We start from the raw sequence: 16191 nt of genomic DNA, 5'->3' as shown, positions 1-16191 counted from the left end.
TAAATCTTCAAGAACATTATGATATACTGTAGTGACATGACTTTAATAATTTTAGACATTTGTCATTTTTCTCATGCAGAGACTCATGTTGAAACTCACAAGAAACACTAGAATAAGCAATGATTTATGCTTCACCAGCATTTGGCTCCGTCTGCCTGCTTACAAGTAACACCAGTTTATATTGTACAGCCTGAAACCACTGAGTGGAAATTTCACCAGGTGGTGCTACAAACTCACATAATGTGGTGAAGCAACACTACACACAGGAAAGCATGTTATGATCACTATTTATGCATAATCTCCAAATGGTATAATATTATAATCTAGTTTATTCTGGCTGATACATTTTTAGTATTAATAATAGTAATAATAGTTTCTATGTGGTGTTAAAAATGCCATTACACATACTTTTTAATCCACTTAATTCACTTTTATTTGTCTTCATTATTATCATATTTTTGTGGGAATTAATTATATTCTTACTACCAGATAAGTGTTTGACAGAATGTACTGATCAGGTTCAACTGGTGGTGACCATGATAATAAACTTGAGAAGCTAGTTGGCTGAACATGTGTTGTTACACAACAGGTGAAAGGCTGGACAGACTTAAATACCCCTGAGGAGTTAGTGACAGGTGTGAGGTTGTTGTTGAGTTCATCATAGCATTTTTTTCCCCGATAAAATATTATGTGTCTATTTTATTAATAATTCAAGATTCTGTGGTGGCAAAATGGTATTATTATCAAGATTAGTTTACACACACACTCACAACAGTGAGTGTCTTTCCAAAATAAATTCCTTGCCTCTCATTGGCTACTGTATCTGTCAGTCAAGTGACAGCTGCAACAGAAAGTGGTGGGACTGTAGTTTATTATACAGATCCCCTGCTGCTTTCAAGTGCTCCTCGTAAATGTCTGTTTTTCTTTCATGTTACCTACAGTTCCGGGCACATAAGTGTCTTTTGGTCATAAATATTTAGCCAAAAATTGTTGTTTTTTTAAATATCAGGCAATATCATTTAATATCTGGCATACTGCAATAGCTGTTTAACTTTGATATCATACACGCATTTTCTACTATTTCAAGCCAAATTTCCAGAGGCTTTCAACAAAGCATGCATGAAATACGCCACTTTTACACATAGCTTACGCAGCAGGGTAATACTGGTTTGATCGGGGCAAGAAAAAACAGTTCAGTCAAAAGTGCAATATTTCCGACGACACCTGAACGCAGCAAAACTTCAGCTTTTCAAGTGAAAGTCAGTGACCTCGCAGGAGCCGGCTAAAAAAAACAACTGCTACCGTTATCTGCTGTATTTCTTGACCGCCAGAGAAACTATCAGAGCGGGTCAAAGCCGCCATGCACTGTCTGAGAGCGCTGCGTCCGACTAACTGTGTCCGGCTGATCGTCAAAAATACAGATGCCTCGAAGAAGGTTTTCATCATCCAGCCAGCATGTTGCCTGCGCACAAAATCAACAATCGCGTCCCAGCGACTACCGTCCACACACTTTAAACATTTCCATTCGCAAAAGTAAGTGTTTTTGTATGATAAACATACACCTCCCTGCTGGTGGTGTTGCTTCTCACACAGGCTGCATCCACATATTGCTGAAATAAGTTTTGTTATAATTTAGATTATGTTCACAGACACATTTGTACATTACATACTACGGTGAACAGTATATGGACACAGAAGATATACAGAGGAGTATTTAATGAATAAGAATTAAACTCTGAATTCAAAAGTAAGGTGGTAGCCTAATATCAGCTGAAGCGTCAGCGTGTGTCAGCTATAAATGAGATCTGGCATTTAGCACTGGATATGAGAGTTTTTTTTTAAAGCAACATGACATGTAGAGCTCCAAATAGACTAAATCACTTGTATACAAATTGCAGCCGCGCTTTTCAAAAAGTTATTTTGCATGTAAAGTATGTTTTTCATACTGAATAAAGTATATTTTATTGTTCCTTGTATTACTAAGCTGGTGATACAAGCTATTTATCTGCAGATAATTGTGCATAATTGACAACATAACAACTACAATGGGTTCTTTGCTTTGTTGGTTAAACTACAGAAGCTTAATTAGCAGTTTTGGAAAGGGATTATCATTTCAGCTACGTCATTTGTAAGAATGATCGCTTTTGTCTTTTCAAGAGTTTTCTCTTCATTTAACCAGGAATGTGCACTCAAAGCCTCCCAGCTCTCGAGTGGAAGACATGCTTTTCTACACCATCACAGAGGGGAAAGAGCAAGTCCCCATCTCATACTTTACCTCAGTAAGTAGCTGAAGAAACACCCACTGTCAATGTAGCTATCAGCTAACACTTAAGAGATAAAACAATGACTCAATACATCTTAAAAGTTCTATACTTAAAGCATGTTTCGGATGTAGAAAGATCAGTTAGGATTTAGTGAGTTAGCTGCTTCAGTGATTTTTACAACAACACTGTAGATAAAACCAGAAAGCATATCTAAAGACTGTTCCTCCTAAAGACTAGTCCATTGTTGTTTGCAGGCCCTGAAGAAAACCGGCCTTCATCCGTCTGACCCTCGTCTGAGGGACTGCATGGAGAATCTCCGGAGAGCTGTGAGGGAATCTGTTGGTGAGGTGATGATGGACAGAGACCTTTTCCACAGGTGAGACAGTGACGGGTCTACAAAGAGGTTAACAAGGAATCAAACAATATGACTGAATTCGATATAGCTGCGTGAGTTTCAGCATCCTGGTGTTGTGCATGTTGGTTCACTGTCAAGACACACTGGGACACTTGAATAGAACTGAGCCATTTTTTAATTTAATTTATCTATTTTTATTTTATTTATGTATTTGACAGGGGCAGTGCTCATTAACCAACAGAAAAAAGAACTATAAATTAGCCAGAATTAGCCTTAAAGGATAATTTTCAGATGATAAAAAGGCAACCTAAAACTGGGAAATGACAACTTATAAAAGAAGGCACAGACTAAAAACAGTACATATCTACCAATCAGACAATGTCACAACACAATATAGAATAATTAACAACAATACACTCTAAGTCAGTTAAGGAAAAAAACATTTAGGGAAAGAAATAGGAAAGGATCGATACAGACGGATAATACAGATAACAGGAAGGCAGCAGAGAAAAGAAACTACATGTTTGATTGTTAACAAGCCACGTACAGCTTCAACTGACCAGTTAAAGAGCGCTAAGTGTTGATTTCTCTAATTTGCACAGGTAATAAAGTCCTTTCCTCCGATGAAGTTGCAGAAAATGCTGACTGACTGAAAGCACTTCTTCGAATAGGAATGATGCAGTCGTTACTGTAATTAGTAACATAAATGTCTGCTGTTGAAGAGGCTGATAGCTTACAACAACAGCAGCAAGAGAGTTCACTCCAGGACACCATAAAATTAGATTTTCCTCTTAAGTAGTGCTGTTTGTCCAGCTTGCTGAGGTTTTACTGGCTGTAACTCTCACCGGTGCAGTAAAACTCTGTGGTGTTTAAAGCAGCAAAATATTACAACATCTCTTTCTAATCTAAATAATTAAGCTATTTTTGATCATTCTTAGACCTTATTCTTAAATGTTTTAATGAGAACTACTGTGTATCTGTTCATTTCAAGTCAATTTTATTTATATAGCTCAATATCACAAATCACATATTTGCTTTACAATCTTTACAGCAATACAACATTGTCTATCCTTTGACCCTTGATTCGGAGAAGCGTCTAAGGAACTGAAGTACACTCATCACCAACTGCGATTATCTTAAAACCTGTCCTGTTATATTTGGAAACATACTTTCTATTTATCTTTGCTGCTTTGATCACCACAAACAAAATGCTGCTGGGTTTTATTCCATTTGGATGATCTAAAGCCAATCTGAAGTGAACTGCTTCTTTGAGTACAAAGTGCAGCAGCTGGCAATTAACTCTCAGTCTAGTTATGTCTTTATCCTGAAGACCACACAGGTTATACATCATGCTAACGAGGTGGGAATTTCTTCAGCAAGCAGTAAACTCCTACGCACAACCCCATACCACAGATGCTGATGTATGGCTTAATGTCCTGTGCTCTTTTGTAGAAAACCCACAACATGTATGACATGTAACACTGTATGACTGGATTTCCCATTTCCACACACACTGAGGGATATTAATGCAGCAGTTCAGCAACTCAAACAGAGGAACACACAGAGTTTTTTGGGCAGTTCTAATGAGCAACAGTGTTCAAGCTAGCAAAGTGTACTTGCTTGGAAACATTACAATAGATTTCTCTTGCAAGAGTTGCCTGTTTATGGGAGTAGCTCTTCTAATATGCCCCTCAAAACTGACTTGTATCTCAACACGACTGTCTCATGGTATTTGGTTTTCCATTCACTACCCAGTGCAGGCATGAGGACTATTTTTAGTCTGACCTTCCAGCAACAATCCATTTTAACGAAGGATTTGTTGTATGTGACTTGCTACATGATTGTCTTTCTGCCTGTCTCTCTCCTTGTCTGTCATCATCCTTCCTTTGTCTTCAACACACAACTAACCTTACTGATTACAAGTCATTTATTACAAGTTTAAGAACAATGTGGTCAACATGAAGATTGTAGAGAAAGCTAGAACTATAATGTGATTAATGAATGTGATTAATGTTTTTATTAATTCGCATGACACTACAAGGTGGTCATTACATTTTAACACAAAAAGAATAGAAACTTCATTGACACAATGTACAGTATAAGTCTTTTTCCCTACTATCTTAAAACCAACTAGAATAACAAGTGACAGTACTACATTAATAGATAACATTTTTACCAATGAAATTGGGAGTAGAGTAGTAAGTGGACTGCTACTTAATGACATAAGTGACCACCCTCCTGTTTTTGCAACCTCACAGAACTTTTGTAAAGATTAAAACTCAGAGAAATACTGATACTTATACATTGATTTAACACAAAACACCAGAAGCCAAAGAGACTCCTTAGTAGGACTTAAGGAAGCAAAGCTGGAATGAGGTTTATTCAAATAATGATCCAAACAAAGCTTATGAATGATGAATTTATGTCTACTTTTACTACCTTATATGACAATCACTGTCCTGTACAAACACAAAGGAAACACAAAGATGAAGACAAGCCTTGGATCACTACGGGACTAGAAAAAAAAACTATATAAGCAGTTCTTAAAATGTAGAACAAAGGAAGCCTAAAACAAATACAAAGAATATACTCAATAGACTCAATAGAAAGGATTATTACAACAAACAATTAGAACAGCATAGAAGTAATACACAAGGTACATGGAAAGTGTTTAGTAGCATAATTAAGAAGGGTACAGGAAAACTAGATTATCCAAATTACTTTATTAAAAATAATCAAAGCATAACTAAAACAAAAGAGACTGCAAAAGAATGTTATGATTACTTTGTGGATGTTAGCTTCCTCCATGTACAGTACCAGTTAAAAGTTTGGATACACTTTCCCATTCACTTCAATGAGCAAGTGTGTCCAAACTTTTGACTTGTACTTTATGTATATGAAGGGAAAAAAATAATATATTGTATAATGTAACACAAATATAGTTAATAATAGCTGCCAAAGAACATTTTTTATTACAATAGTCTTTGTTCATCATTGAACACTGAATGTTGAAGCAAGTACTTCAGTAAAAGCTACATATGTACATAGACAGTAACTAATCAAAGTCATAAATTGTGCTAAAAGTGGTGAAATGTTTCTTTTAAATTGATTAACAAAAAACCTGGAGGATTCCTGTGGTGCAAAAGTCAGTGTTATCTTGTGTGTCAGGACATGTCAGCTGTATTTACTGTCATGTTGATCAAAGCAAAGGCTTTGTCACTCAGACTGATAGCTGGCAGCTGCTGCCCACACACACACACACACACACACACACACACACACACATACACACACACACACACAAAGTATACACACACACAAAGTACATACAGAGTAGACAAACACACACACATACACACAAACTACACATATACACACACAAAGTACACACACAAAGTACACGTACACACATGCACAAACTACACATACACACAAAAAGTACACATACACTCACTGAGCACTTTATTAGGAACACAGGTGCAATCTAATTAAATCCAAAGTGTTCCTGATATTTTGCCCACTTCATGTATGTTAATGGGTGGACAATATATTAGGAACATTTTTCAATATAATGCACTCCAGTGCACCACCACCACCATCCACAATGACCTCGGTAGTAAACATAAAGTAGAATTATCACCTTTCTGACAATGTCAACTGAAACTGAAAATATATAAGCTTCATAAAAGGAGAATTTATGGCAGAGCTGTTGTCTTGGATTGCATTAGATTGCACAGGTGTTCCTAATAAAGTGCTTGGTGAGTGTATATGCACTATGTTAATATTGCATAAAGGATTTCATTTTTACTAAGTGCTCCTGAGTAACTCTGTGCACTTATTCTGCTGTCAGGTGTGTTGGTGGAAACATCGTCCTGCTGATCGAGGCCTTCAGGAAGAAATTTATCATCCCTGAGTTTGATGTGTTTGCACAAAAAATAAATGAAATCTATAACACAGTGCAAAAGCAAACTAATGGAGAGGTAAGCATTTAAGCAAAAATCATACTCAAAGAATTGTTTGTTCTTTATTATATAGAAATGGAAAATAGATTGAATGGAAAAAATGTGTAATTTCCTTCTGTATTTAGAGAATTGCAACACAGGTGTATAAACATGGAGAACCAGCATAATTAATTTCTTTCACATGTGTGAATACTAATTTTTAGAATACATATTTTACATAATATAACATGCCCTGTATATGCTGTAGTCAAGGGCCAAACTACAGTTATAGATTGACATGGCTTTCTTTAAATTTATGCTACCTTCCCACTATTTGCTGGCAGCAAATTTAACACATATCGAATCATGAGGCAGAAAATATCTCGTAAGCCTGCCCGTCTCCCATTTCATTGACTCTTTCTCATTCCATCTTCATGTTCATGCAAAATAATTTTCATCCAACATTACCTCCATATTTTTTGCTGCAGTGCCCTTTAGTGGAGACACTTACTCTAAAACATGATGCTGTGTGATTGGACTCTGATTCTTTTGTGTATCCTGGTCCTTTAGGTTGCAGACTACATCCCCCAGCTGGCCAAATTTAATCCAGATCTGTGGGGCATGTCTTTATGTACAGTGGATGGCCAGAGGTAAGAAAAATAGATTTGGACTTGGTCTTAGTGTTAAAGCTGATTTTTCTTCCGAGTATGTTTACAACAGGGTCAGAAAGGATAAATCTCTAAAATGTGAGAAAGCTATGAGAGGAGCTTACCACCAGTGAGATGCCCTTGAGCGAGGCACCTGGTCTAATCCCCAAACTGCTCCAGCGAGGCTGCTGAGAGGCTAACAGATGATATGTGGTAGTACTGTGGAGTTTAAAGGTGTAAATCTGTTGCATACAGTGATACCAGTCACATGATTTTTCCATAATTGCACAGGCCTTGACATCTGCTCTGCCTTCTTCCTTCAGGCACTCAGTAGGCGACACCAAGCTGCCGTTCTGCCTGCAGTCCTGCGTGAAGCCCCTGCAGTACGCCATCGCCGTCCATGAAGCTGGAACAGAGAAGGTTCACCGTTATGTCGGCATGGAGCCCAGTGGACTCAAGTTCAACATGCTCTCACTTGATGATGAAGGTGTGTAAGGCCTCATGACTCCCCTGTTTGATAATAAAAGCTTATATCACCTTGCAATCAGTGTGAGGAAATGACACTTCTAGTTTAAAATGGCTGGGGGGAAAAAGTCTGAGATATGAGCAGATATGAATGCTACACCAGATTATTTCTACTTTTGCTGACTTGTTTTTTTTGCTGACTGCATCAGTGTTATCACTCACTGGACAGATTATGTCTCCCTCTAGCTGAAACCAAGATTTACTTATCTATTTTATATGTGTGTATATATATATATATATATATGTATATATTTTATTAAAAACATTTATTTTGCTACACAAGAAACAAGAAATGTGGGTGTGGTCTTTGACTCTGAACTTAGATTTAACTGCACATTATAAGTGTAATCAAAACTTTCTTTTAAGAAGTATTGCAAAGGTCAGTTTATTTCTCTCTTTATAGCACAACTAAAATGAATGCAAACTTATATCAAACTGGCTAAATTATCGTATTTTTGTTTCTTTTCTCCTCATGGCGACAGCCCAATTAGAGCATGTTTGTAATGTGAATGTTTGAATTGATTGTGTTGTCCTTTGATTGTATTTGTGTTGTTTTTTAATAGATGTGCACCTCAGTGTGAACATGCCACACATTGCTTCATATCTCAGGTCCCTTCATGACTTTATAAAAATCTTCTGTATTCATCAGTGTTTGATTTGTGATTGTTAAAATTTTAGTTATTCGGTATAGTACTCCTCATCAACATTGTGCCTTATCTTGTCCTTTCTCCCAGATAAACCTCACAACCCCATGGTGAATGCTGGGGCCATAGTGATCAGCTCTCTTATCAAGGTAAACAGGTGAACGTGTTCGACCCACCGGTCACGGCAGTTGTGGAATATCATAAAATTTTTATGTATTCCAGACATGACAAGTCTGAGATTGTTGCATACACATCACTGTTATTTAATTGTTTTGCCTTTTTCTGTTTTATTGGATTTTCTTATTGCTTTTAAACATTTTCAACAGGAACATTGCCAACACTTTCTGGCAAAACAATTATCTTGTTTTTGCTTTTGAGAAAATCATCAAAATCTTGCCAGCCCCATGTGACCCTGTAATGTGCAGTATGGTAACTTGTTAGCCTGCAGGTTGTTGAGTGAGTCTGTCGATGTGATCATAATCATTATGACAAGGCTTAGGGGATATGTCATAAAGCAGCAGTAGCAAGTTATTAATATAACGTAAAACACCGATTGTATGAAATATTTAGAGAAATTATACCTTAATAACTGAATATAACTGCTGTTCATTGTTTTACAGATTCGCATCAGGAGAATCAGGATCGATAGTATCATGTTTTGTCTGCAGTCCTGTTTTGTAAAATACTCCCTGAACTCTACCTGAGCTCTGCGGTTTATGATGACTGCCTATCGCTCCTCTTCCTGTCCCGGCCGATAATAGGATACTAAATTATGCAATCAGTGATACATTCATACATTGTTTCACACCGTGTAATTAGTTGTACAGAAGTCATATTCATGAACGTGGGAATTGCATGAATGTGGTAATTATAATTACGGCGTATTTTTACACGAGCAACTGACTCTCTCACTTTGTCTTCAGCCTCGTTCGAACAAGGCGGAGAAGTTTGACTACGTAAGTGATGCGACTGGAATCTTCTTGTCTGAATATGAAAATGTGGTATGATTATCTCAATGGGCTCAGAGATCCTGCAGCACACATATTTTGTCTTTTGCTTCCTTAGGTTATGGAGTTTGTGAAAAAGATGGCAGGTCAAGAATATGTTGGATTCAGCAATGCCACGTGAGTGTATTGTCAAATAATTTAGAGGTATTTTATCACTATATATCTTCTTTAAGCACGCCTCAGTTAGATGAGTTACTGTGTTATGCAAAGTGCTTGTCCACTGCCCTGTTGCATTATTGATGATTTAGTATTGACCACCTTTTCCTCTGTGTCTCAGGTTCCAGTCTGAAAAAGAAACAGGCGACAGAAATTTTGCCATTGGATACTACATGAAAGAGAAGAAGGTCAGTTAGAGACTGTTTTGCTACATTGCTGAATATGTGGAATTATGAATCATTTAAATGAATGTTGTCTTTCCTTGAGATCAAGTTTAATGTTTGCATAACTGTGTCCAACTGAGAATTATTTTCATTCACTTTTATATGTACATGTCACATATTTCTTAAGGGTTGGCACAGCCGCTATAGAAAGGATATTACGCTTACAATGTGAAGGATAATCTTGTATTCTGGAAACCTAATTATCATTTTTGTCTGGTAGAAACATTCATAAGCCTAACATTTTTGCACATTTCTTAGCTTAGACACGCTGCAAAGGAAACTCCTTTTGTCTGCTCTCTCATTCTTTTGGTCACTACTGAAAGTTCATGACCATAGTTGAGTGTTAGATTGTAGACTGACAGGTAAATCGAATAATTTGGGCTCAGTTTCCTCTTCACTGTCACCGTCTGGTACAACTGCAGACTCTGCACCGATCTGCCTCTCTCATATTACTCATCCCATCTCACCCTCGCACATGAACAGCATAAACCCCAAGACACTTGAACTCCTTCACTGAGGACAGAATCCCTTGAAATGGTCTCCCAAGGCAAACTCATACCATGTAAAGGGCTAGATTAAGAATGATTGTACTTACTGTAGGGAAACAGAGGCCCCCTCCTGGATCCAAGCCTGGATTCCTCAGTCAGTCTGAATGTTTAACATGGAAGCACTGCTGTGTGGGCTCACCACCTGCAAAAGAAAAGCGTAGGGGGTCAAATCGGCATGAAACTGCCTGTTTGCTGTTGATACCGAACAACAAATGTGACACAAATTCTAATAAAGATTGATACAAAATGCAGTGAGGTAAAATTAGGTGAAATTGAAGCAAAATAAATAAAAATGGAAGATTTACAAGTGTATATATTACCAAGGATGCTAAAAATCTGTCATCCTCTCTTGTTTTTTCTGAAAAAATTATAACTCATGTATACAGGGGATGACCGTGTGCAGTTTGCTGGGTCAAATGCTCATATTGATCTTATTTAATTTTCCAGTGTTTTCCTCCGGGTGCGGATATGATCGATGCCCTAGACTTCTATTTCCAGGTACGGTAAACTGTTCCTCTGTGAACAGAGCCTTTCAGGAAGAATCTTTAAACAGCCTTCTGTTATTCTTGTTGATCCTGATATTAATTTACCTGTATTGAAAACAGTTTCAGTAGTTTCAGCTATAAACCCTCTTTTGCTCCTAGCTTTGCTCCATTGAGGTGACCTGCGAGTCAGGAAGTATCATGGCAGCCACTCTGGCCAACGGAGGGATCTGTCCGATCACAGGCGAGCATGTCCTGAGCGCAGAGGCGGTGCGAAACACCTTGAGTCTCATGCACTCATGTGGCATGTATGACTTCTCCGGCCAGATGGCGTTTCATGTAAGTAATGCCAGCAGATGTTTGGTACCACAACACCAACCCTCCAACACAACAGAAATGACATTCGCAGAAAGACAAACGAGCGCTCTGTGTGATCACTTAGCCTAAGCTGTGGAGGAAACGCTTGTTCGTGTGTTTGCCTGAAACAAATCACACATCCAGCTTCTCATCTGCCAGGTGGGCTTGCCTGCCAAATCCGGAGTGTCCGGTGCAATACTGCTGGTGATCCCCAATGTAATGGGAGTAATGTGTTGGTCTCCTCCGCTGGACAGAGTTGGAAACAGCGTCCGAGGAATACACTTCTGTCAGGCAAGACATACACCCTGCCTTTTGTTTCTTAACATTTTGACTGTTTCTGAGAAAAGAGTAGCTTAAGTGAATCCATAATGTGTAGAATTTAAATCACATCGAAATCATTTTTATGAAATTTGTTTTTACAATTGCGTCTGACACAGAGATTTTCTCATTTTGGCCTTAATTGCAGAAAACGATGATCAGTTGGACTAATCAGTTGAACAGTGGACCAAAGCCAGAAACATGAAAGTTTAGGCTCCAACTATTTATATCATCAAGGTGTTAATGAAGTGGTGCCTTACTGAGAAATAATTGTGGAAGGTGTTCAAAATGAGTGCCAGAACACAGTAAATATTTTGTGACTCTTAAGTAATGACATTAAATCAGCCTCCTGCGATGTAGCAGCTTCAGATTTTCTTCACAGGTTTTAATTTTCTGTCTTAAAACACAGGAAGCATGTATGAATCATAGTGTGTGTTCCTCTTAAATTGCACACTGTAAATACTGGATTTTGTCATCCTCAGGAGCTTGTGTCACTCTTCAATTTCCACAATTATGACAACTTGAGGCACTTTGTGAAGAAGCAGGATCCTCGCAGGCAGGATGGCGATGACAGGGTTTGTTTCTTTCTTGCTTTGTTCTATTTGATGCGTCGATGTGTTTTGTGCCTCTGTGTTTATGTTACTTTCCTGTATTTTTCAGAATAAGTCTGTTTTCAACTTGATGTTCGCTGCCTACAGTGGAGATGTGTCAGCCTTGAGAAGGTACATTATCAGCTAGTCTGAGTATTGTTTGTCTTACATAATAAATTGCCTTCAGAATATTTACACCAGGCCTGGATAATAAAAAAAACATGCAGATGGGTGACAAATTAAATGAGAACCAGTCAGTTGCATCAGTTCTCCAACTCTCTGGAACTCTATTGGAGGGATAAACACTTAATCCTGTCTTGACTGCAGAGGCCAAAGCATAATTTTCATACTCATCAAGACTTCACTGCTCCTCTGTCTGTTCTATGGAAGCATTTTATGTTTCTCCACTTATTTATTTTGTTTTTTCCTTTCATTTTCCACCCATCTATAGTTCAACTATTCCCAATCATAGTAAAAAAAAAAATCTGACAGCATACACAGATATTGCACAGAAATGATTTATTGAAGAATATATTTTTATATCTATTAAGAAGTTATTAGAATTACTCATTTTATTAGTTATAAAGGGTCATTTAAGTACTAAATAATCCCTCATTCTGCTACTTGCATGTCATTTATGGAGCCCCAAACCTGGCAATATGTAGTAAAAGGTTATCCGACAAGTAAAAAACATAACCGAATGCATCAATAAATAATACAGTTTTATATTTGCATATACAAAAAGTGTGCGAAAAGAAATGTGAAATGTTTCCCCTCTAACCTCCAATCAATAGGTGAAAAAAAGAAAAAGTGGCTTTTTTAGCTTAAGTTTAACATCAATACATATACTGTATATATTATTCCATACTGTATCTATAATACTAGATGGTATAAAGACATTCTAAGTTTTTATTAACTAATAAAATATTTTATTTTGTTTATCAAAAAGCATAGGTCAACTGTTAAAGTTACTTATCTTTATTTCCTCAGGTTTGCACTTTCATCCATGGACATGGATCTGAAAGACTATGATTCTCGAACAGCGCTACACATCGCTGCAGCAGAGGGTGAGCTTCACATGTTCAGTTCATCACTGGTTCTAATATTGCATTTAATTAATGAGCGACAATGTAAATCAGTTCCATGGGTAAACCATAAAGCAGTCTGGCAGCAAATCTATGTGACCGCTAGGCAAAAAACATTCTAGTACGAATACATCCTCCGCTTTTAAAGGTGAAAGTGACCGTCTCTTAAAAGTGTGAAAAATATAAACTCCAATAAAATAAAAGACAATAACATACAATTAATTTTGGGTTTAATATCCAATAAAACACTGCTATTCTGAATAGTCTCAAACTACTCAAACATGTTGAAGCTGAAATTTGTATATTGTTCTTGTGTGGTGATACATGGTAAAACACAAAATCTGGCACATTTACTATAGCTGGAGATGCTCTAAACTCTGCTGAGAAATGTTAATTGGCTTGTCAAGTCACGCCTGCACTATCCTGTCCTGGCTGGTGGAACAGGTGCGATATCAGTGACATTTCACTCTACTAGATAACTGTATACCAACGATGAGGTGAGACACCATAAAAAGTCTGTCACTATGTGCTCTGGCATGCTTGCAGCAGTTCAAAGATGATTAAATGTGGAAAGTTACAGATTTCATCTTCAAAATACTTTTCTTTAAATGAGAATTGTTTAACCCAAGAACACCTTTATTACATACCCAAACACATATATTAAACTTAGTTGAAATTAAAATATTTAACTAGCATTTTAAGAAACGACACGTGTTGCTGTGATTCAAGTCTAGCTTTTTAATCTTGTCACTCACTCACATGTGTTTACTCTGTTGTTGTATTTATGCCATCTGGCTGAAAGATTTAGAGATTCACTTTTCATCTCTAACTGACACAGCTGTAATTAGCACTAAGTTAGTTTTCACTTCATTTGTTTTCATGATTAACTAGAGAGTCACAGCACCTCTGGCTCACATTATACAAAACCACTAATGAATCCACTCATAAACCCTTACAGAGCTCCATATGGTCGATTATTTATCTTGTGTTCTGGTCTAAGTTTATTCACAGCGTCAATTTAATGCTCCACTGCCGTGACCTCAACAGCAACATTTTTCAAAAAAAGCCTTGTAAGCAAGTCATTTGTTTATAAGATAGAAATGCAAGCAATAACTGTTTTCTTCCAAATGAAAAAGGCAGAGCTATGTACTCCTAAATCTGATCATGAGTTAGATTGTGGCTAGAAGAAATAATCATACATCAGTTTTTTCATGTAGTTTGTATTTTTGGTAGCTATATTTTACTTTCAGAGATATATATCCCCCACACACATTTTGTTCATGCTATTAGATAAAATTGTACATTTTTGAATAGCTTGATAGTTTTGGGTAGAGTTATTTTTAAGGGGTTTGTTGATGTTTCACCCCAAAGTGAAAAGGGTTTTTTGAGTTATTACAAAAACATTGCATTTGGGAAACGATTTCACTGCCATGTTTTATGTTTATTCTCAGGTCACATAGATGTGGTGAAGTTCCTTACTGAAACCTGCAAAGTTGATCCGTTCGTAGAAGACAGGTGAGATCGTCATCTGTACCATTTGTCTTTGTATCTATAGCATTGATTATCCATTATTTTCACTGCTTTTCATCTTGCGTCTTTGATCGTGATCAAATATTTTAACTTCTAGTTGTGTTTTCTGAGATTTATCATCAGATAAAATCATTTTTTTCCTAATTTTTTTTATCCTAATGTAAAGGTCTGAATGAAAGTAAAATATGAACTGCAAATGTACAATTACCTCTCAAAGCCAGAGGTACAAAAATAACTAGTCATATAGAATAGATATCTGGGGCGGCTGTGGCTAAGGAGGTAGAGCCATCAGTGTATGAATGCGTGCATGAATGTGGCATGTAGTATGTAAAGTGTTTTGAGTGGTTGGAAGACTAGAAAAACACTATATAAATGCAGCCCATTTACTATTTACCATATCTAAAGTAACTAAATAACAGATGAATCCCAAAATATAAACTGGATTGGGACATTTCACTTATCGACCATTGGGTTTTTAAGCTCTTCACCATATATCATACAGAAAATCCATAAATGTGCACCACGGATTTGTATCCCTGATCTGTTTTCTGTTTTTGATTTCTCTCCTCATCATGACCTTCACTCATTGCCGTGCAGGTGGGGAAACCTCCCAGTCGATGATGCCATGCAGTTCGGACATGACGAGGTGGTGACGGTACTGAAAGATTATCAGCAGGTGTGCAGGCAACAGGAGACAAAACAAACTGAGGTTGAGCGCTCTCCGAAGCTGGACACCATCGAGGGGATGGTGTGATGTCTGCGAGCGGAGCCACAAACTGCAACATGTCAGGGCATATGTGCAATCTGTCACATTTTGAAATATGATAATTCACTGGTAACTCAGAGTACTGTAGGAAACACACATCCAAACTGATCTACAGCCTTTGGTCAAGTCACTTCACTATATGAATTAACTATGCAAAGCTGCAGCAGGGGAAAAGCTTTACCAGTGAAATGGAAAATGGTATAAATATGCAAATAGAATATAAAATAGGCAAGAAAATACAATACGGATAATAGGCTGAGGAAAAATAATCACACAACAATGCAATAGAATATAACTCTTTTGTGTAAACAATAACATATACGTTGCAAACAGTTTCAGCTTAATTTCACATCAACACTTCTGAAAGACAACATGAACCTGGACACAATGTTCATGTTCTGATAAGATTCCTGTGAAGTTATATGGAGCTCAGGGTCTCAGTATTGTTGCAGAGAAATTTGATGAACTCAAAAGATATTTATACAGTGCTTCTTACATTACAACAGTAATTTATATTTTTACTGTTCTATGTTTTTAATGCTCTATTTGTGCCTTGTTGAAAACCGCCTCCTTTCAATATGTAAGACTATCTGGCTTGTTTGAACGCAAAAGCAAATTTTGATCACAAATACACTTAACGTAGTATTCATTGTATATATTTTGTTCTTCAGCTGTAAATAAGTGTACTGGATTCCACGCACAGAAATATATTATTATAGAAAGTGTCATAACATTTTAATTCTGCGTAAACA

The 16191-nt window shown here is 37.1% G+C and overlaps 1 protein-coding gene across 3 annotated transcripts; it reads left to right on the top strand.

Moving 5' to 3' along the window:
- The first annotated feature begins 1208 nt into the window (after positions 1-1208).
- On the top strand, positions 1209-15690 carry gls2b (glutaminase 2b (liver, mitochondrial)). Of its 3 annotated transcripts, XR_006403112.1 has the most exons (19): positions 1209-1533; positions 2180-2279; positions 2519-2640; positions 6470-6599; positions 7131-7210; positions 7531-7694; positions 8467-8525; positions 9300-9332; positions 9442-9500; positions 9661-9727; positions 10759-10809; positions 10956-11132; positions 11310-11441; positions 11951-12043; positions 12129-12190; positions 13049-13125; positions 13198-13291; positions 14595-14658; positions 15271-15286. XR_006403112.1 is itself a non-coding variant. In XM_044349331.1 (18 exons), the coding sequence occupies exons 1-18, from the start codon at positions 1361-1363 to the stop codon at positions 15425-15427; spliced, it is 1800 nt and encodes a 599-aa protein (XP_044205266.1). In that variant the 5' UTR covers positions 1214-1360; the 3' UTR covers positions 15428-15690. The 3 variants fall into 3 exon arrangements, 2 of the variants coding, with proteins under 2 accessions (XP_044205266.1, XP_044205267.1); XM_044349331.1 differs by lacking the exon at positions 13198-13291 and having other exon boundaries at positions 1214-1533; positions 15271-15690; XM_044349332.1 differs by lacking the exons at positions 1209-1533; positions 2180-2279; positions 2519-2640; ... (1 more) ...; positions 7131-7210; positions 13198-13291 and adding an exon at positions 8296-8341 and having other exon boundaries at positions 7674-7694; positions 15271-15690.
- Positions 15691-16191: the final 501 nt, after the last annotated feature.

This window comes from Thunnus albacares, chromosome 4, assembly GCF_914725855.1.
Source record: "Thunnus albacares chromosome 4, fThuAlb1.1, whole genome shotgun sequence".
NCBI classification, from domain to species: Eukaryota; Metazoa; Chordata; class Actinopteri; order Scombriformes; family Scombridae; genus Thunnus; species Thunnus albacares.
This window is presented reverse-complemented; position numbering and strand designations above follow the sequence as displayed.